Source organism: Urtica dioica, chromosome 7 (genome assembly GCF_054948205.1).
Source record: "Urtica dioica subsp. dioica isolate 48M chromosome 7, U.dioica_male_clone48M_v1_H2, whole genome shotgun sequence".
NCBI classification, from domain to species: domain Eukaryota; kingdom Viridiplantae; phylum Streptophyta; class Magnoliopsida; order Rosales; family Urticaceae; genus Urtica; species Urtica dioica.
The window spans coordinates 45991987-46015365 of record NC_142762.1 but is presented as its reverse complement, the minus strand read 5'-3'; the positions used below and the strand labels follow the sequence as shown (position 1 = coordinate 46015365).

Here is a 23379-nt window from a genome sequence, read left to right as displayed (position 1 = left end):
ATAAAAGAAGTAACTCACTTTAAAATTTGACTTTCCGAAGAAAACCTTGATCTAACTCCCTTTATTTTCTTAATTAATTGTAGAAAAAAAAAACACCATACCTTCAAATTGAGATTGCTTCTTGAATTCAGGAACAAAAAAATTAAAGATTTAATCATTTAACCCTGAAAGTTTTAAGACCGGTAATTTCCCTAGGTTGACTTTTTTAATATACCCAATTACCCATAAGAAGATTTAGGAAAGAAATGCATGAAAAAAAGTAGGGAAGTACCAAATAGATTACTAAATAATATAGCACATTAGATGCGCGTGGCTCACGCGCCCAAATAATCTCTCTCTGCGTCCCACACCAATTCCATTTCCCAGATGCAAATATCACTGAAAAAGTTGGTCAATTCTAATTTTTTATATTTTTATTTTTTATTGTAGTTTCGAACATCGAAATCACAGACTCAATTTGTCAAAAAAAAAAAAAAAATCACAAAGACTCTTTTTATTTCATTCATACCCAATTTCCCCGTAGAGTTTTTCTCAGTCCATAGGTCATAGATTCTTCCTCTCTCTCTTTCCAGTCTCTCTCTCTCTCTCTCTCTCTCTCTCTCTCTCTCTCACAGAGAAATAGCTAATTAAAGCATTTATGGTGTAATATTCCATGTTTCTCAATCACATCCCTCGATCATCTCTCTCTTTCCATAATAGTTTGCCAATTAATTCCTTGCATTAAATCCCATATCTCTGTTTTTCCATGATAAGTTTCTTTATTTAATTCCCGGTTATACACGGACTTTGGTTTGTTATTTGCATAAGACACTGCTCAGTCGCAGAAACAGATATTCCCTTAGTTTTTCCTTTTCTTCTCACCGAAAAAAAAATGACGGTCGATCGGAGAATTGAAGAGCCTGAAGATCAATTTCCCATTGGAATGCGCGTTCTTGCCGTGGACGACGATCCAACGTGCCTCAAGCTTCTCGAGACTCTTCTTCGTCGATGCCAATATCATGGTTTGTGTTTTTTTCTTTTTCTCATTTTTTTTCCCTTTTTCTTTTCCGTTTATGGGTTTTATTGAGAGTTTGCCCTGAGATGGGTTTTGTTTGGGTTTTTATTATCTTTTTTTGGGGAGGCAATTCTTGAAATGAAGATTTCGTTATTAATATCTTTTGTCGGTTGTTGTTCAAAAAAATATAAAAATTAAAATCGTTGAGCAAAAAACTAAAGATTGGATTTTTATTTTTCTCTGAAATAAGTCGAAATCCTGAATTTGTCTCTTTGTCAGCTAGATTTTCACTACCGATTTGTATTTATGAAAGCATGGGTTTCGTTTTTTTTTTTTTTTTTTTGTTCCCTGTAGTCACAGCGACTAAGCAAGCAACAACAGCATTGGCTATGTTGAGAGAGAACACAGACAACTTTGACCTTGTTATCAGCGATGTTCATATGCCTGACATGGACGGCTTTCATTTGCTCGAGAAAGTGGGTCTCGAGATGGACCTTCCTGTGATCAGTAAGCCTCTCCATATCTCCGAAAGAGAGAGAAAGATAAACTAAACTCATTTTATTGACCCTGGATTTTGTGTTCTGTCTTTCTCAGTGTTGTCTGCGAACGGCGATCCGAAGCTTGTGATGAAGGGAATCAGCCACGGGGCTTGCGATTATCTCCTGAAGCCGGTCCGGATCGAGGAGCTGAAGAACGTGTGGCAGCACGTGATTCGCCGAAAGAATGAGGTCCCGAGAAGGAACGGAAAGCCGTCCGGGGCCGAGGGAGACAACCCGGGCTCGGCCGGAGCGGAGAGTCTGGACCAGAATGCGAGAGGAACGAAGAAGCGCAAAGACCAGAACGACGACGAGGACAACGACGAAAACGACGACGAGAACGACGACAACGGGGCTCAGAAGAAGCCCCGCGTCGTCTGGTCCGTCGATCTCCACCGCAAGTTCGTCTTGGCCGTCAATCAGCTCGGAATCGACAGTAAAGCCCCTGAAATCTTCGGTTGTATTTTTTTTATTTTATTTTATGTGTAGAGTCCTAATGTTGTATCGAAATCGCAGAGGCTGTGCCGAAGAAGATCCTCGATCTGATGAATGTCGAGAAGCTCACCAGAGAAAACGTAGCGAGTCATCTCCAGGTAGAATTTACACTCTATTCCTTTGATTCATTAACAAGCTACTTAAAGTTTGTAAAAAAAAAAAAAAAAGAAGCAAAATGCTATGAAATCAATAGTTTTAGGACCAAACTATTTCGCGCCAAATAATAGTTCATATTCCGAAATGCCCGCTAATATAATAGTTCAAGGACCATATATGCTAATAATTTCTGTTAGATATTCTTAAAATATACTTTTGAATACTGACCGGAGAAAACGGGGCGAGCCGTCTACAGATAGAATATACGCAGATAGATTTACTCTTTTTCCTTTGATTCATTTATAAGCTACTTAAAGTTTGTAAAAAAAAAAGGAGTAAAATGCTACGAAATCAGTAGTTTTAGGACCAAACTGTTTCGCACCAAATAATAAATCATGTTCCGAAATGCCCGCTAATATAATAGTTCAAGGGAGCAAAAATGCTAATAAATACTTTTACCTCCAGGTAGAACATATACTGATGAATGTAGTCTTTTCCTTAAATTCATTGACAAACTAAAGACTATGAAATCAATAGTTAAGGACCGAGCTATTTTCGCTCCTAATAATAGTTCATATTCCGAAATGCCCGCTAATATAATAGTTCAAGGACCATATATGCTAATAATTTCTCTTAGATAAATTCTTAGAATATACTCTTAAATACTCACCAGAGAAAAACAGGACGAGCCGTCTCCAAATAAGAATATACACAGATAGTTATACTCTTTTTCCTTTGATTCATTAACAAGCCACTTAAAGCTTGTTAAAAAAAAGAGGAAAAAAATGCTACGAAATCATTAGTTTAGGACCAAACTGTTCCGTTCCAAATAATAGTTCGTATTCCGAAACGCCCGCTAATATAATAGTTCAAGGAGCAAATATACTCTAAAATATGTTTTCTTCTAAATTGTTTAGGCATTGCAATTCCACTCAGACTAAAAATTAAAAAAATTTACGACGAAACTCTTTTTTCTCCGAAATGTGGTAGTCACTTCTTATTGCGTTTTCCGTGTTTCAGAAATACCGGCTTTACCTGAAAAGAATAAGCTGCGTTCAGAACCAGCAAGCCAGCATGGCGGCGGCTTTCGGGAGCACGGACCCATCGTACCTCCGCGTGGGTCCCATGAACGCCCACGGAAACTTCAACGCCCCGCTGGCGATTTCGGCCCCGTTCCAGAGCCACCACAACCAGCCTTCTTACCGGACTTTCCACCCCGGCGGAGGCATCGGGAGACTCAACAGCCCCGCCAGCCTGGGCCTCCGGCTCCCGTCCCCGTCGGGGATGATCCACGTGGGCCCGGGTTCCAACGAGCCCATCAAGTTCCGCGACCCGACTCTGCTCATCGACAACAGCCTCGGGATCGGAAACGGCGGCCCGTCCGATTTCGTGTCTCAGCCTCTGAAGTCGGAGTTTTGCCCGACCGCCGCCGCGATAGACGGCTGGTCCAACGCGGCTTCTTCTTCCTCGGCGGGGTTTCAGTCGACCTCGTCTTTTCAGCTGAACGACCGGTTCAAACACAGCTCGCGGATCGGAGCCGCTCATCACTTCGACGGCTCGTCTTCCCTGGTACCCGATCCTTCTTCGCAATGCCAGCCCTCGGGTCTGGCCATTCAAGGCTGGGACCATAGCAATAGTAGTAATATCAACAGTCCGAATATGGCGATGCCTGTGAACACGACGGACGCGATCGGGGCGTTGAACGGCGTGTTTCACAGAGACGTGGATTTCGGGTCCATGAGTTACGACCCTTCTTCGATGGTCGGGAGGTACGACGAGGTTCCGTACGGACAGAGGCAACAACAGGGCGGTTATATGATGAACAACTTTGGTCCTTTGGGAGATGTTGTGGGCTCTACGATGAAACAGGTAACAAAAATCCTTTTTTTTTTTTAATTTTATTTTTTTATTCATTAAGAATCATATCATAGACTTAGAGCAATGATCTTTCGATTTCCCAGAGTTGACCTGTGTAAAGTATCAGTCACTTTACTGTTCATTTGTGGTCGGTTGGTTGTTGATTTGGCTAGTCAATGCATGAATGCTCTGTTATTATTATTAATTTATTTATTGATGGATTGATTGATTTGTGTAGGAACATGTTAAAGGTGGAGACTTTGATGGTTTTTCGTGAGCGGGAAAAGAGGAGTTTAATTTGTCCTTCTTGGTTACTCTTGGAACGGAATTTACTGCCTGTAAATTTTTCAGCGTTTGACCGTGCTTGAGAGACACCTCTACTTGCTTTTGCCTAGTTTATTTTTATTATTTATAGTAGCTAGAGAACAGTGATTATAGTTTTCTTTTTTGTTTTCTAGTTTTGAGGATTTGTTATTATTAGATGTAGTAAGTTATGTCAGCTTTCACTGTTGTTTGTCAGTTTGAGAAGTTGCTCATTAAATCATAACAGTAATAATAATAATAATAATTATTATTATAATAGAGGTTTCTTATGAATATCACGACATCAAATCATAACATTTCAGAAATTTAAGCTAAACGTGCGTTTATCATAATTCTAATAGGCACTTTGTTAGTTTGTTAAGTGAGTAAGCGTAGTTCTGGGGAAATTTTTGTAAATAAAATCATTTTGAAAATGTATGGCAAAATTTATTTTTTTATTTTTGACATCACAAAATATGTAGATCTAAAATATTATTTTCCAAATTATTAAAAGTGGAAGTGTGATCAAATATCCGCTGGACAAAAAATTTATTGAAAAAGTGGACATTTTATAGTGAAATAGATTAAAAAAAAAAAAAAAAACTGTGAAATCGAAACTTTAAATTGATGTTTGAGCTTAGCGCTGGTAACCCTTTACGCGTATGTAAAATTAAATTAAAATTCATCACGAACATGAAACATGTTATATTTGTAAATTATTAAAATTAAAACAATTAGAAAATAGTTTATAATTTTTTTATATATCTAAATTGAGATTGTAAGTTTTCCTAGCTATTAGAAGCAATATCATAACTGGCTACAATAAAGTGAAAACAAATTAAAAAATCTATTATAAAATATAGATTTAAGAGGTGTTTATACTTATTATCCATGGTGTATCAAAAAATGGTGTATAAAATTTGTACATGGGTAATATCATGTGTTATATAAAAATCAAAAGCCTTCGTGTTCTAAATATAAAAAAAAAAAATAAAAAAATTGCTTATATTCGTTCGAGTCCCATTCCCATATCAGCAACTGTTAAACTGTTAATAATGGGGGTAATCATGTGTAGTTGATTACATTGATCGTTTGACATAATGACACCATAAATGAGCCTGAGGTTTTTTTTAAGAATAATTTATTTGTATATTATTCAGGGCCATAAGTCAACTCAGAATCATCGTCACATCATCATCGCTATACTAATCTCTCTGTTCCATCAACTTCTTTAGCAGAGGAGCTATATATTAACTATTAAGTAGTAGTGTATTTTTATCATTTTTTTTTTGTCCAAAATTATATGATTTTTTTTTATTTAAATTATATCCCCCAAACTTGTTTTTCAAATTTGTCCCTTCAACAACATAGAATTTAGGTTTATTTAAGTCGATTTTATAGAAATTAAATTTAGTTATGTTGCCTTTAATTATACAGACAATCGCATGTGACCGATGTACATTGAGGTGCAGTGGAAACCGCACAGAGAGAGAAAAAAAAACTAGAGAGCAAATGGTGGCTCTTCTGATTTTTTTGATTTTTTCATATGAAGTTTGATGATGAAGAGGAAGATTTTAAATCGAATTTGACTCAACTTTTATTAGAAGATTGCTTTAAATCGAATCTGACCTAGATCTTAGAAGCAATATATTGCTTTCAAAAGCTAGGTCAAATTAAAAGGCATAAAGTTGAATCGCGCCATATGTCGTTTCTAGAAAGTGGATCAAATTAAAAGAAAAAAAGTTGAGCCGCGCTTATTTTCACGAAAAATTCGAAGTGACATATCGTTTTTAATGCTGTTTCAATATATTAGAAGCAACATATCGAATCTAACATCTAAAAAACAAATTAATTTTTTTTTTGAAACTTGGTGATGCCTTACTTAATATGCGACATGTTGCTTCTAAAAGTTAATTAAAAACGACATTTAGATGGCACATATCGTGTATAATTTGATTAAGTTTCTAAAAACTTATTTTGTAGTTGTGTAATTGTAATATTTTTATTGATGATAAATTAATCGATATACATACTATATATTTTTCGTATTGACTGATTTGTAGCTAATACTCGCAATTTGTCCATGCGATACGAGTAACCTGTAAAGTTCGTAAAGTACCACGGTAAATCATAGTCGACACGTGGTATATCAGTAAAATAAGATGTTACATAAGCGATATTTTAATCTTTGTGTATATCATTGTGGCAAATGCGAATGAGCTGGCACAGCAGATCGGTAGAACGGTTTATAGACAGCAAAAAAAAAAAAAAAAACGAAAAAAGAAAAAGTTGAGAATAGTTTTACTTCTAAAAAAGTTTCCGAACCAAAATGCATCAATGGCAATAATTTTAGACCTTAAGGATATACATAAAGATTAAAACATCGCTTATGTAAATTATTTCTTTTGATTGATTTGTTCTTTTAACCTAAATTTCAAAGCTATTCCATTTAATTATATAAGAAAATACCCTTCGGAGTTTAGGGTACACAAGATGAGAGTGATAGCAGCTGAGCAAGGTCTTCTTCGAGCCCTTAACAACTCAATCAATCGCTGATTCCCTCAATCTCCGGCTTCATATTCTCAGGTGAACGGAATTTGAATTTGAATTTTTTCTTGTCGAGTATAAATCCATTCACCATCCTCGTTCTTGAACAATGGTTTTCATAAAATCTACACGTTAATTAAACATCAAGACCTTGCACGCTGTTGCCATAAAATTTGAATAAATAAACATTTGAAATACAATGCACACACTAATATATCCCAAAATGTATGGCTATACAGAACTGAAATTTTTACTTGAAATAAAAGGCCAAGGTTAAATCAACTTCTTACTATAATCACCAAGCTCATAAACAAAACACGTTCTGATTTGAGTATATCTTCCTCTGTACGTACCATATAAACAGCTGCATATTCGAGAAAGAAAAAAAAAGAGTTAATATATGTAATGAGTCGGAGATATATAATGGTTTTCGGTATCATATATAAACCCAACTTAGAACTGTTAACACAAATTACTATTCTCTAAAATTTCAAGTGTAACCTACCGTATGATCAAAGCCCTTAAATAATGGGGTAATCTTTAATCTTTGTTGAATATTATTATCTCCCTCACGGACTACAGGTCAAATAACCGAGACTCACATAAAAGAAGCTTATTGGAAGCAAAAAAAAAAAAAAAAAAAAAAAATCATTTACTTTCATTAGTATCTTATGTATGAAACATGTACACTTTTCTCATTTGTGTGTTATGAGACATAATACATTCAACTACCTGACATGTTTCATGCAAAACTTACGTGAACCACCCTTCACTTACATTCATTCATTAGTCTTCGATAAATTTTCTCTCCTTCTCGATCTTAAAACTAGTACCACCACTACACGTGACAGTACTCCAAATTACAAATATATACCAATGCATGCAATACAATGTCAGTTTTATACATGTATATATAATTAAGAGTTACAACCTCGTATAACAACACATCTCAACGCTCCTGATGATTATATAATCTATATCGGCACCGGCGTGGTCGTGGTGGTTGTAATGAAACACATCACTATTACCGTCATTCAGAAGAAACTGCTGCGATAGCTTCAACATTATTATTACTCTGATGATGATGATTATGTTGATGAAGATACTCATGAGCCTGTTGTTGCCGTTGGAGGTGCTGAGCCACCAGAGACACGTCACCATTGTCCACCGCCAATGACACGTCACCGACTCCGTCTCTGGTGTAAGCCTCTTTGCAAGGACCAAGTTATAGGAATTTGAGTGTACACTGAACCAGATTTTTTGTTGATGGCTGGCACGGTAGGAAAAATATTATTGGGGGGAGGGGACGCAAAAGTAAAAAAAAATAATAATAAAAAAATAAGTTTAACACGTAAAGCAAAGAAAAATCTTTGAAATTTGAGAGGGGCACACACATGTCTCCCTAGTCCGTCTTTGTCGTGTACGTCGACAGAGCTCGCAATATATTTAGGGGAGCGGATTTAAAAATAATAAAAAAAAAATTATCGGGAGCTAATTTGAAAATTTCTTAGATAAACAAAATAATTATCTATATTTGAGGGGGAGTTTGAGCCCCCGGGCCCAATACGGCCCCGTCCCTGCCCGGGTATATGTGGCTTGCACCAAGATACTACTTTTTTTTTTTTAATTGTATTTGGGTTGGACCCGACTAAAATTCACGAGACCCTCACTAATTAATCAGACGAGGACTAATACTTAAAAATCGTTCTTACCACTAAACCAGATATTATTTTATTGTCGATCGTCATTGGAAAATTGAAGACACCTCCTTTTAATTTTCATCCCAATCAACTACCTCAGAAAAATATATATATATATACAATTTAAATGCAATAAAAATAAAGTAATCGATCCAATCCTTTGATACAAAGTATCATATATTGTAGTCCAATACCACTATATTCACCGCAACTCAAAATATATTTCAAAACAAAAAGTGAACCTGTCTACAACTTTATTATTATTATTATTATTATTATTATTATTTAATCCAAACTAAACCAATAAAATATAGAGAAATTGTCTCAACTACCAATATTTGATAAAATTTTCCAATTTCTCATTAAAAAATTAATTTAGACAAAAATATTAGTAAACCACTTATATAAATGTAATTTTACTATCAACATGATGTCAACAGTTGACATTTATTGTTGATACAGATGTCAACAATTGACATTTATTGTTGACATCTATAAGTTTTTGGTTATCTGTTTGTTGACATAAATATCAACAATCGATATCTATTGTTGACATCTATGTCAACAATTGACATAAATTGTTGAAGTAAAATTATATTTGTATAAGTGGTTTAGTAGTATTTTTGGTCAAATAATTAAGTTTTTGGTGGAAAATTGAATTTTTTTTATCTATTAGTATAATTGATGCAATTTCTCTAAAATATAACACCGGGGTCAACTTTATGCTTTGAACGAGAATAAATAAACCATCGATAATCATGCAAGAACATATGTTCTTTGGGGCATTTAGTCGAGCACCCGTGTGGCTTTGTAGAAAGGCTTCATGAGCAACGATAGAAATGCAAACACGATTCAAAATACCCACACACAGACATGAAGCCACGTGGGAGTGAGAGGGGGCTATAACCTCCCCTCAATTTTATTTTTCACTTTTTTCCCATTTTTTATTTTATTTTTACATTTTTTTTACCCTCAAAATTTAGAAATCAGCCTCCCGAATTTTATGTTGCAAATTAGCCCCCGTAATCTAGATTTCTGGCTTCGTCTCTGCCCACACAGATCAATGATGGAGTTTTTGCATCCCACGCTCAGGTCTTTTGAGTACTTCTCGTCTCCTTTATTCCGATATCTTTAATAGAGACTCGATCGGATTGAGTTTTCGTGAGGCTAGGGTTTTCAACTCTTCTCTTCCCTTCCCCTACAACTCTTTTTCGGAGACTCGAATTAATTTGATCGTTTCAACTAAAAAAATGGCTTTTTTATATTTAAAACAAATATGAATAACACTATTATATTTTAAATTGAAATTAATTTGTCGAGGTTGATGTTATAAAGTTATTATATAAAAAGACTTCATTTGATATATTTTCTTTTTATTTATGAAGACGTTTACAAAATGACTTAAAGCAAATATTTTGAAGATATGTATAAGGCAAATATTTTGAAGAGGTGATGTATACGACTTGAAGTACAAGTAATTTGATTATTGTTGATATGTAATCGTTAGGTTACTCTTTTTTATAAATGGAGAAAAGGAAACAAAAAGTTAGATATAAATAACGTTGGTTATTAATTAAAGGCAATCATGTATATTTTATATTTATTATTTTAATCATGTATATTTTTGGTGTGTATTTAAAAGGAAAGAGAGAGAGAGAGAGAGAGAGAGAGAGAGAGAGAAATAGAGAAGTCAAAGTAAGGATTTTGATATACAGCTGTATTTTTTCTATTTATTATGTGTGAACTGAAATGAAATGTTAAAGAGTATACCGTTACGCCACAGCTGTGTCGCTGAGCTAATTGTTGCGCAAGTTTCAACATACATATAAATAGTAACACTCATTTTGGACTCTCTCACTACTTAACTCTCTCTTTCTCTCTCTCTCTCTTAGGTATTAAGAAATTGTTTCATCGCCGCCGATTGGCTCCTCCGCAATGGTCCGTCCATTCACGCGGAAGAGCAGCGTGGTTGCTCCGTTGTGGCGGAGCCCTAGGTCATCGGAAAAGTCCGCAAAGTACAGATCACTCCGATCAGCTCCGCCGTAATGGTCTACGCCACCGTAACGGCGGTGGTGTCGACGAAGAGCAGCGCGGTGGCTTCATTGTGGCGGAGCCCCTGGTAATCCCGAGATTCAAGGCTTCTAGCATTACCAGGTAATAATCTTCATTTTAGTCTTTTTCTTTTCGTAGCTATTGGAAATTCTGACTTTCATAAGTTTTGGGGATTTTTCGTATTTCTTTAATTTCAGAGACCGAAATTGGCTGGGAATGGTATGCGATGGCCGGAATTGTAGATTCAGTGCGTAGTTGGTGCTGGAACGAACGGTGGTGGTGAGATCTGTTTGACGAAGATCGAGACTCACGGGTGCGTAACGATTTCTCTTTCTTCTCTTGCTCTTGTGTACATGGAAGAAAAATTAGCGTTTCAGAATCATATATTTTCTATCGTGCTCATAACCTTTTCGTTGTTGAATCACAAATAAAAGGGTCTTCCTCTTCATAAGTTTTGTTAATTTCGCTTCTTTCACTCAATAAACGAAGTTCTTTTTTAAAAACCCTAAATTCTATTTCTTTTATTGTACTCTCTTATTGGATTAAAAAAATGGTCTAAGGCTTTTCGAAACCCCTCACTTGCTCACTAAAAAAAAAAAAAAACCCTTTATACACAAAGATAGTTTCCAACGCCACAAAGCTCGTCGCAACGTTTGTCCCGATAATTGTCCCTTGCAAGCCTGCCTGACTATGATTGCCTCTGCCGGTGTTTCAATGCACAGTGTTGTTATAACCGTTGCCGCTGCACTCTTCTCTATGTGTTGTGGACAGAGCGTACGCTGCAGCGATGATCACTGTTATAGAGAGGCGATCTGGACAGTGCACAGCTCAAAATAGCGGTGGCTTTGTTGGCTTGTCATTCCTTTCTCTCTTATTATTTTAAAAAAAATATCTTAAATTTTAAAATCTTCCAAGTTTCTGCTAAAGATTTTCACTTCTTTGAATCTATTGAGAGGTTCTTATCTCCCATCTGTTTTCTTCCTTCCATTGTTACGCTATCTTATTCCAAAAATTCTGATACAAAGCTTTTAAAACCTCTCCCTCTCTAAAAAAAAAGGTATGAGAGTTTATACATAAAGAAAGTTGCCACCGTAAAACACTCTAGCGATGTTGGTCCCCAAATTGTCCCTTGCCAGCCTGCCTACCATGATCGTCTCTGCCTGAGGATCGCTGAACACTGTTGTCTTCATCGTTGCGTTATGGACTTGTACATGTGTTGTCAGGAAAGATGACGGTGAAGATGCGGAAGAGCAGTGTGCAGCGATCCTCTGGCAGAGACGATCATGGCAAGGCAGGCTGGCAAGGGACAAGTCTGGAACCAGCGTTGTGACGTGTTAAGACTTAATTTTTTCTAAACAATTGACAAGGAATTTTTATATTCATTTTCAACCAGTCATAATGATAAGTTTTTCTGAAGAATCGCCAAAGAATTTAGTTAATCATTAATGATGACAAGTTTTTTTTTTCTTTTTTTTCTTTCCCTTCCAATGCGTATGACTGTTCACGAAGAAGAGGAGGATGGTGATGACTAGGAATTGTTGATGAAGGGTGCTGAAGAGAGAGTCCCACGAAGCTTTCACTACAAATCCAAACTAAACAAATTCCATCGTCAAATGGAGTCAAATTATAATTCTGACAAGAACTTTGTCTCCATCTCAAATGGACGGCCGTAGATCAGATCCTTGCAGCAGGGTGGCTACATTGTGGCAGAGCCCCTGGAGCTCCCGAGATACTTCTAGCATTAGCAGGTAATAATTTTGATTTTAGTCTTTCTCTCTCTCTCTCTTTTTTTTTTTTGTAGCAATTGGAAATTCTGGCGTTTCATAAGTTTTGGGGATTTATCCTTCTTTAATTTCAGAAACCGAAACGGGCTGGGAATGGAATGCGATGGCCAGAATGGGAGACTCAGCGCGTAGTTGGTTGATAGACTCACGGGTGCGTAACAGAACAGTTTCTCTTTCTTGTCTCGTGTACATGAAAGAAAAATAAGCGTTTCATAATCATATTTTTTTTTATCGTACTCATAACCTTTTCCTTGGTTGAATCACAGATAAGAGGGTCTTCTTCTTCCTAAGTTTTGTCATTTTCCTTTCTTCCGCTTTAAAAACAAAGTTCTTATTTAAAAACCTTGAATTCTATTTTTACTGTTGTGCTCTCTTATTTTTTTTTTTTTTAAAACTCTGGTCTAGGGCTTTTTAAAACCCCTCACTCTCTCCCTTTAAAGAAAATACAAACCTTTAGACACAAAGATAGTCTCCAACGCCACAAAGCTTGACGCAACGTTTGTCCCGGCCATGATTGCCTCTGCTGGAAAGTCGCTGCACAGTGTTGTTATAGCCGTTGCCGCTGCGCTCTTCTATATGTGTTGTGAGCAGAGCGTACGCTGCGGCGGTGAGCACTATTGTGGCGACACCATGGGGGCGATTGGGACAGTGCACGGCTGAAGAGCACGGCAGATTTGTTGGCTTATCACTCCTTTATTATTATTATCGTAATTTTAAAAAATGTTCCACTTTTCTGTTGTGTTCTAAAACTTTTCACTTTTTTTGATACTATTGAGAGGGTTCTCGTCTCTCATCAGTTTTCTTCCTTCCATTGTTCCGCTATCTTATTTAAAAAAAAAAAATCTAATATAGGGCTTTCAAAACCTAACCCTTTCTAAGAAGAAGTATGAGCTTTAACGCAGAGAAATTTGCCACTATCAAAAACTCGTCGCGATGTTGGTCCCCCAAACTGTCCCTTGCCAGCCTGCCTACCGTGATCGTCTCAGTCGGAGGGTCGCTGCACACTGTTGTCTTCATCATTGGGCTATGCACTTCTACATGTGTTGTCAGAAAAGCATAGGCGAGGGCGGTGAAGATGCGGAAGAGCAGTGTGCAGCGACCCTTTGGCCGAAACGATCATGGTAGCCAGGCTGGCAAGGGACAAGTCTGGGACCAGCATTGTGACGAGTCAGGACTTCATTTTTCTTGCAAAGGGATTTATATATTCATTTTAAAAAGCTTTTAAAACCTTTCCCTCTCTAACAAAGTATGAGCATTTATGCATAAAAAAGTAATCTTTATGTTCATTTTCAACCAGTCATAATGATAAGTTTTTCTGAAGAATTGCCAAAGAATTTAGTTAATTATTTTCAATCAATCTATAATGACAAGTTTATGCCTTCCAATTTGCATATGGCTGTTCACGAAGAAGAGTAGGATGGTGAAATTGAAGATTGTGATGATTAGGACTTGTTGATGAAGGGTGCTTTCAAGACAAATCCAAACTACACGAAGTCCATCGTCAAATGGAGTCAAATAAAAACTCTGACAAGAACTTTGTTGCCATCTCGGTGGACGGCTGTTGATCAGCTTCCAGGTTTATGCTTTTTCGAGTCTTTCTTTATTTTTCCAGAGACAATTGAGGCCGTTTCTTCTTTTTTGTTCAACGTTGCAAGTATTTTTCTGTTTCTAATCAATTGTATAAACCATATATTTGTTTCTGATATTATAGGTGGTTACAAACTTTCAACTCGGCGGGGATATATAAGGTTATAATAGCTTTGAAAATTTAGTTATGCACAGTTACTATGATATAGAGCATCTTCTTACTATGAAATAGAGTAACTGCTTGATATGCCTTTTAAAGTTGATTTTTTCTTAATAAATCTTTCAAGGTTTCTGTGATGAGAGGAATGCTCTTGGAAATCTGAAGCAGACATATCTACATTTATGCTGAAGATTGTGAAGTTCAGTAGAATCCAGTCATCGTGTGGCAATCATTTATCCTCCTTGTTTCAATTTCCACTCTCTTTGTAAGCTTCATATAATTATTCATTTCAATATAGAGCCATCATCATTTCTATTTGGAAGGCATGCAGTGGCTACACTTAGCAGAGTGGTGGCACTTTTGTGGTGAAAACATAGACATTGCCATGATTGAAGTGTTTCCACAAAACAGTGAGGTAACTGAAAAGATAGACACCTTAATCTAATCTTCTAATAATCATCTCTTTAATCTGACAATGCCTTATTTATTATTACAAAATTTGTTATCAACAGCTCTTATTTCTGCAGTACTCTCTTAAAAAAAATATATATATATGGTCTGATTTTGTATATTTCTATTCTCTTCTCTTTCTGCACTCTTTATGTATAAATATATACTTAGATGTATATTAAAAATTGCCAAATCAAACGGGGCTTGTGTTTTTGTTTATGATATATTACACAATCCCATGCCCATACGAACAAAATATTAGTTTGACATAAATCAGTTTTACGTGATTCCAAAGAAAGCACAAAGTTTCAATTGAGATTTTAAAGATCTAAAAGAAATCATTTAAGTCAAAGGAATCTTTTGTTCTGAAATTCAGGTTTAATTCAAGCATGATGAAATGTGCATTTTTTTTATAATGTTTGACTTTTTACTTTTCTGTGTAGTGATGCTACAGCACACTCATGAGAACAGGAATTAGCGATTTTGAGAAAGAGTATGTTTTCTTTTTCCTTTCTTTATTCCTTGTGCATCGTTCTAAAATATAACTGAAATGGTCTCTCATGTTAGGGAACGTTTTGGCCCGGGTCTTGAAAATCCTCTCTAAGCACCCCAATACCTACTTGACACTAATTCAGTTAATCCTTATTCATTTCAGTTAAATATCCCTAATTTCTTTTTGAATCCAGAAAGAGGAGCTATTTGTCTCGTGTTACATTTGGTCAACTGTTATTTCAAGTATCTCTATGAGGGAAAATATAATTGCATGATGATGTACAATCACTGTAAGTGAAAGAGTACGTTTTCTCTTGAATGTAAATTTGAAATTACATGTTTTATGCCAGGGTCATTTCTTGAGCTTAATTAATTCTAGTGCTTTAATAAGATTTCTCAATTAAGTATTTACTTAAATCTCTTATCGGCTCTACACCACTCTGTTACGTGACATTCTCTTCCAGATTGGAAATGCAACTAAGAATTATTTTTTATTTGTTGTAGACATATGGCAAACCTTACCACATGATGACCAACATTGTACTGCTGTCTCACAAACGGAAAGGGTAATGCTAATCTTCTTGATTTTTTTCCTATTTAGTAGCTGATTTGTTTGGTCTTCCTTCGTGATGTAATGCTTTTGTAGCCCGTGTACCTGCTCACAAGTTATTGTCTATGTGGATGGAAAATAATTAATTCAATTTGTGTACAAGTTCTTGAGGACATGAGAAATAAAATCGAGGTTAGTGTGATTGTATTAATATATGTCCATGGTCACATAATTCATCTCTGTCCAATAATAGATTTTTTGGCTTGTCTTGATTTGTCATACCTTATATGAAACCTCGTCGTGTTTAGTTTTACGGTAACTCTCTTTGAAATTTATATGCTTCCGCCAAGTTTTCAAGCGTTATCTTTATGTGCCTTGCACACTATGTTCAATGCAAGTGGTGGCAACGATACAACTCCAAAGTAAGTGTGAATGAGAGGAAGCAGATAACACGGCACCTGGAAATGTAAGTAGTAAGTATGCTAATGAACCTTTTTCATGTCATATAAATAACTTGTCTAAAAATAAAAGTATTTTTATCTATTGTTCCATACATCCCTAGAAATCTCTCTCCTCTTAAATGTTCTACTACTGGAATGTTAATTGCTGATAATCTCAGTGAACTTATTTAGCAAGACATGCAATAACTTCAAGGGGAGGAACCATACTTGGTATTGGTTTATCTTTCGTCGTATTATTGTTACTACACGAGTTTTTGTGTGTCGCATACGAGAATGCCTATCAGACTGACTCTTGCTAATTTTTTTATGAGTTTGTATTTTGTCTTTAGTGTTTCATATCAAAGAGTAGTCGTGCGTTTTCTCTATAAGTGTTTCTTGGAGGTATAGCTCCGATCATCTTCTTAAACTGCTTTTGAATGGTTTTATGGGTTGTATGATGCTGAGAGGTTATTGGGCTTCATTGATTTCTTAGATGAGCAAACCCAGCTACTACTAGACTAATGATTTGACCCATTATTCAACTTGAACTCTATTGGTATTAACATTGTTAATACTCTGTCTCAGGGTAGTATTTCTTTCGTATTGTGTCAGGTTGGTTTGGTATTGACATTGTTCATAATTTCTATTTGTATCTTCAACTTGGCTTGGTTTGTCTAATTATGAGTAACATTTTTAAATTGCTTTTCTTTTCAGGATGTGTGGTTATCTAGAGTTATATAGAGTTAGTATCTTTCCTTTAACGGGCTTTAAGAATAGCTCTTTTACCATGCATATTTCCAAGTTATTAATTACTGTATGGGTTATCTAGATTTGAGATTTTAGAATAGTTGATGGCTCCTTAAAACTAATGTCTGTTCATTATACACGATCGGCTGTTCATATTTCCAAGAAATGCAGAGTTTCTGTTGAAGTAGTTGCATAAGCATGAAGCTAGAGCGTTGCCTTTTATAGACTGTTTACAGATTGTTTGGCTCTATTACATCAGTCTTGAGTGTTCGCTTCTTTAGGTTGTTTATAGATTGTTTGGTTCTGTGCTACATCTAATCTTACTTTGAGTTTGAACTGTGCATTTTATCAGTGATTTCTTTGTCTGTGTTGCGTTCTTGTCTTTCATAGACTCTTTACAGATTGTTTGGCTCTGTTACATCAGTCTTGAGTGTTCGCTTCTTTAGGTTGTTTATAGTTTGTTTGGCTCTGTGGTACATCTAATCTTACTTTGAGTTTGAACTGTGCATTTTATCAGTGATTTCTTTGTCTGTGTTGCGTTCAACCATGGCTTGACCAATCCTCCAGTATTTGGGCTCCATTGATGCTTTGTGGGTTTAAGTCTTGAACTATCTCTAGGCCGTATGGTTATCAACTGCAGATGATTATTAGTGATACAGCATGATATTCTACTCTCACTGGTTGTCTCAGCTGTGTATTTAGTGTAGTCTAGCAATTATTGGCTTTTTGATGCCCAAGACTGAGAGCATGTCTTGGCCTGACCCATGATTGAGGCCTTTACTGCTTCCGTGAAGAAGAATTTGAGAGTAATATATGGGAAGTGACCCGACTATATGGCAGCCAACATTTTGTCGCTATCGACCAAAAATGGTAATAATTATCCCTTTGCTTAATCGGCTTATAGCTTATGAATTTTCTCACATGTGATTTGACAATCTTGTAACACTGGAATGGTGAGAACATGTATGGCTGGCTGAGGCATTTCACAAGATCACATATTTTTCTCTTTCGTTCATAGGCTTTTTCCTTGGTTGAAATTTAGGACTCGGAATCTGGGTGGATATATTGATAGAGTAGGGTCTTTGTCTTCGTTAGCCTAATATTTTTCTCTCTGTTATGCCCTCTTATAGAATAAATTTAAGTATAGGGCTGATACCCTTTCTCTGACTAAAAGAAATGTGAGCTTTTATACATAAAAGAAACTATACGCAGTGTGTATTGACTGAAATATAAAGGAAACGAAATACAACGGACTTTTGAGAGGTTCGTGCTCTCCCAAATGAGAATTTCTTCCTCAATATTTTCTTTTCATACCATTTCCCTATCTATTCTCTCTACTTATCATTGTTATTTATAGACTAAATTAACTTCTAGATATTCTGTATATAACCCCCTAATTATAATCCCAGGTCCTCAAATCATGCTGACCGAGATCCCCATGTTTTATTGCTTAATTTTAATAGTTTACTATCTCTCTTCACTTTGAATTATACAGTTGTAGCTAACTCATTAACGCTCTTTAGCTTGAATAGTGCATTTGTTCACATGACACTAGAATAACCATATCTGAATCAATCTTTGCCAATTTCTGTCTGCGTTGCATTTTCTTAATCTGAGTTTCATATCAACCTTTTAGCTGATTTCTTGGAGTTGGTGCTTTGAGGTACAGTAGTTCCTATCATAGCCTTAAACGGATGTTGTACGCTTTACGAATTGTCTGTTAAATCTCTAGGCCATTATGGTTATTCGTTGAAGATTATTTGTGGTGTACAACATAATATCCTCAGATACTACTAACATTGCTTCTTTCCTTCAAAAAATTATATTTAAATCTGTTGAACGACGACTATCGTTTGATTTATGTGTAGCACGGCTATGATTGCTTTTTTACCCTGCGACGGAGGGTATGTCTTGCCTTGACCCAATGTTCAATATATGTGCCTTCATTTGTGTCTTGGTAGTGCTTTTATTGGTTGCTTGTTAAATCTTCATGTCACCCTTTTACATATTTGTTCCTTTGTTTAGAATTTTTTTATTATTTTTTATTATCAATTATTGAAGTTTATTAAGTCTTCAAGTAGCTTCTACTACCGCGTTGGTTAGTTGCTTTCCCTTGTAGATTATTTTAAAAAAAATTCCCTCACTACTTGTGCGTGTGGCAAAAGGCATTTTGTATTACCTTGCATATTTTAACGGAAAATTTAATACCAGTCTGCCGTTGGTCGTTTATTTTGGATTGTTATGGTTTTAGAGCATCGACAAATACTGAAATAATTCTTCATTCATATGTATTGTGAACGAGAATTCAAAAATTGTAGACATTTATTTGTACCGATTTTGAAAAAGGCATTTTCGGTATGTAATTTAAAATGGAAAAATGATATGAAATAGCCAATTCAAACTATGGCTTTTGCAAAATAGCCATAGTTTCATTAGGTATAGCAAAATAGTCAATTGAGAGTACTACGACTTTTAATCCTGCCTCGATTAATTTTAATTCAGCCTTCATAAAGCTTACATTTTGTCTTTATAGTTTATTGGGATTAAATTTAATCCAGCCTAAATTAATCTTACTTGAGTTAGTTTGTTTATAGTTGACAAACTATGGTTATTTTGCAAAAGCTTAACTTCTATTTGGTTATATAGCCGCTTAACCCGTCCCTAGTAATATTGTTATCGAGCGCGGTAAAAGTAAAACACCTCAAGTGCCTTGATATCTTATCCTTATAGTTTTATTTATAATATATCATTTTTTAGTATTTTATTCTTGAAGTTTAATAATTTATAATGCTGACAAAATAAGTGTTCATATTATTGGCGCAAGTTTATTTTTCTAAGAAGTGAATAAGACATAAAAACCAAATTATATATCTTGTTTTAATTTTTTTTTTAAAACGTTGATGGGTGGTTTTTTTGGGAACGGAGCCTTGAGCTCGTGAGTCCTTTGGCGAATTTAAGCGGGATAATGGTGATTGAGACAGGAACCTTATTTTATTTATTTATTTATTTATTTATTCTATCTTATTACATGCTTTGATCTGTTTTGTATCATAAAATCTTATATATAATTTTTTTCTTATTATTTTTTTTTGTTGTAGACCAATTATTGTTTTTGTTTCGGGCTGTGGCAAGCTGGGGCGCAGTGATTTTTTTTCTTCTTTTTTTCGAAGAGTATTTCCGTACAAATGATCGTAGTCTTCATGACTTCAAATAAAAATGGAGTGTTTTTTTTGTTCATCTCAGACTTTCAAATGTCTCTTCTATAAAGAGACAGAGGAACAAATTGGCCCAAATATTAAAAATTATAATCAAGACAAAGGGCAATCAAATAGCGCAAGCTAACAAAGGTTGTTTAAGATTGGTCCTACTTTGCTACATCTACTCTAGCAAGGTGGCCAATATATATTGCATTGCATGCCTTCAAAGACTCACTTAAGACTTAATTAGCAAGATAAATAAAAGGGGAAACATATATGATTTTTTTAATATTATGATTAAAAGGTCAAAAGAAGCCCTAGCTAGTCTCTCGACCGCTATTCCCAATATGTAATATTATATATACGTAATTACGTACTGACAAAGTATAAAACAGTTATATGATATTCGTTTGAGTAGCTTCAAGGGTTCACGAGCTACTAGACGTTGATGAATACTTTCTTATCTCACTTGTAAATATAGAAGGAGAACATAAATCAATTCGCTATGCCTTAACCATATTAATATACCCGAAAATAATACGTCCAAACTCTTTATGTATAGACTAATTCCACCATATAATACTTTCAATTATTCATTCCATTACTTTTTATTGATCAGTGTTAATAGTCACTTAGATATTCTCAATTAACATTGATCAATGAGAATTTTATGAATGAAAGTTAAAAGAATGTACTGTGTATATATATGATTTAATGTTTAAGAGCGCAGAGTCTTTTTAAAAGATTACGCTTTAATGTTCCCACAATAGATTCTTATTTCCTGCTTTGTTCATTATTAATTATTAGTTCTAAACCGAAAGCTAAAGCGATACGTAAGAACATACTGTTCTTTTTGCTTCTTCTTTCGAACTCGTAACTATACATATTGGAAAACATCGCTGAAGGCTGTCAAATAGAAAATCATATAATTTATGTATCATAACAAATATTGTCTTCCCATGTACATATATAGGATTTGCTAGACCGTATTAATACAAATCCCTTAAAGCTAGGATAATATATATGATTAATTCTCTTCTTATCCAAAATCTAGACTAGTATATATTTGAATGAAACGGTACTAGAAGACTACTCATGAAGCTCTCAATTATATCTATTGTTTGGAATAGCACTTTTCACTTTGTCTCAGAGAGAAACGACAATTTCATATGCTTGTTTTATTATAGGATCACCGACAAGCGAAACGAAATAATATTTCAACTAACCCTTCCATGCATGAAGAGCGCTCTTAAGCTGGCTCTTTTGGAGTCACTAATATTTAAATTACAGTCAATATATTTCTACAAAGAATTAAAAATATATATAGGTATATATATATATATATATATATATATATATATATATATATATATGGTCTTAAAAAGATTGGCCGTTTGGTGATATAATGTGTTTTGAAAACAAAAATAATAGTCGACCATGGATTAGTTGATAATGACGATGAAAAAAAGATCTAATTCATTATCATTTTGTATATAAAAGATATTAAAGAGGGCCAGGAATAAGGGCATAGTGCAGGGAAAGTAGGCGACAAGAAGAAGACAAAATCTGGGCTTTGAATGCACGCATGCTCATATTTCTCTCTCTATAAAAAAACAGTCTCTCTCTCTCTCTCTCTCACACACACACACACACACACACACACACACACACACACACACAGAAGACATGACAACCTGTTTTTCCAACAAAAGCGATGGTAGCTTCAGTCCCACGCCTCATTGTGACTGAATGAGTTAGTGTGGCACTAAATTATAATAAAGGTCTTTTTCACTAAATAAAGATAATAGCTTTAGATGTTTTTTCCTCTCCTTCTTTTTGGGATTTGTGGTCGAATGGTGGTTTCGCTGTAACATATATTATATATGTATAGTTCCGTAATTAAGTGGATACGACATCAAAATATATTACGTCACAATGCCATTCCAGATGAAGTTAATTAATCTGCAAAATAAGTTAGGATTGTCCAAATTAGTAAAATAACTCTAATTTACAAAAATGTGAAAAAATTAAGTCTCGATATTTTTTTTAAATATATTAAATAATTTTTTTTTTGTCTTTTTTTACTTAAAAGAGGAAAAAATTGACTATTTTACTAAAAAAAACTCAAAATTTCTCTATTTTGTTACGTAATTTGTTTCACATTTTTTTTTTTATAATTTTAATTCTGAATAAATTTCCCTGATCAATTGTTTAGTACATATACGTAGTAATGTTAAATACAATGATAAAAATGTAATTAGCTTAGTACATACGAGTAGTTTAAAACGAGGTAGTTTAATGCACCAAATATATATAAAAATATATATTGAACTATATTTTAATTTCATATAAAATTATTCTTAATATTTCCAACTACTATTATTTTCCCACCTCACAATTATTTAGTTGGACTCAGAAACATAAAATTATTATGCTTAGCCAAACAACAAATATTAATATCAATAATTAATTATTAATATCAATAATTAATTATTAATATAACAAGGATTTCGATGCTTAAATTTGTCATAGCATACGCACCCTTATAAACCATTCAACAAGTATAAAGTAGCAAAAGATACAAAACCGATGTGTATGAGAACATGAACGTGACTATAGAGACAAATATGATTTAGGTTTTCTGATATATATATATATATATATATATATATATATATATATATATATATATATATATATTTCTCAGTATACTTAATGGCAAGCCAGCTTTATCCCACTTCAATAATCATAGGGCTGTACCGGTATATATGGATAGAAAACATAGTGCATGAAAATGTTCACTTTTCTCAAGTGACAACCGTTTAGGAAACCACTTCTAACATACATAAAATTAAATTCTGAAACGTTATGATTTTCGCTACATTTTTCTTTATCAATTTTTTCTACAATTATATATATATATATATATATATATATATATATATATATATATGTCATACCTAATATAACCTAATTGGTAATATTACAGCACTTCCAAAATAAAAATCGTGGGTTCAATCACTAAACCGTCCTTATATATATATATATATATATATATATATATATATATATATATATATATATATATATATATATATATATATATATATATATATATATATATATATACAGGGGCGGACCCACATAGTCAACGGGGGTGGCCCGGGCCACTCCCACTTTTCAGAAATTAATAATTTTTTAATTAGTTAAAAATTAAATATAAATAAAAAAATAATTATAATACACTAATAATACTAAAAAGATCAAAAAAATCGGAGTCGGTTCGCCTATTTAAACGAGAACAAACTTATTCTTTGATTGTTTTTTTATTCATAATCAATTAATCTCCCTGCGTCACACCCCTCCCAACAGTGCTCTGCCCTTCTGCTCTG

At 34.5% G+C, this 23379-nt stretch overlaps 1 protein-coding gene and 1 long non-coding RNA gene across 3 annotated transcripts; both read left to right on the top strand.

Moving 5' to 3' along the window:
* Window positions 1-433: 433 nt before the first annotated feature.
* RR10 (response regulator 10) lies at window positions 434-4497 on the top strand. 2 transcript variants are annotated; one of them, XM_089619656.1, is made up of 6 exons: window positions 434-1001; window positions 1349-1501; window positions 1589-1987; window positions 2047-2123; window positions 3142-3990; window positions 4217-4497. In XM_089619656.1, the coding sequence occupies exons 1-6, from the start codon at window positions 872-874 to the stop codon at window positions 4253-4255; spliced, it is 1647 nt and encodes a 548-aa protein (XP_089475782.1). In that variant the 5' UTR covers window positions 434-871; the 3' UTR covers window positions 4256-4497. The 2 variants fall into 2 exon arrangements, with proteins under 2 accessions (XP_089475782.1, XP_089475783.1); XM_089619657.1 differs by having other exon boundaries at window positions 437-1001; window positions 1589-1966.
* A 7385-nt stretch (window positions 4498-11882) lies between these two features.
* On the top strand, window positions 11883-16625 carry LOC149392173 (uncharacterized). Its single transcript, XR_016300257.1, has 9 exons — window positions 11883-12328; window positions 12439-12515; window positions 13781-13940; window positions 14076-14112; window positions 14239-14526; window positions 15005-15054; window positions 15248-15343; window positions 15558-15619; window positions 15700-16625. It is a non-coding gene; the product is annotated as an uncharacterized LOC149392173 (long non-coding RNA).
* The last annotated feature ends 6754 nt before the right edge of the window (window positions 16626-23379 follow it).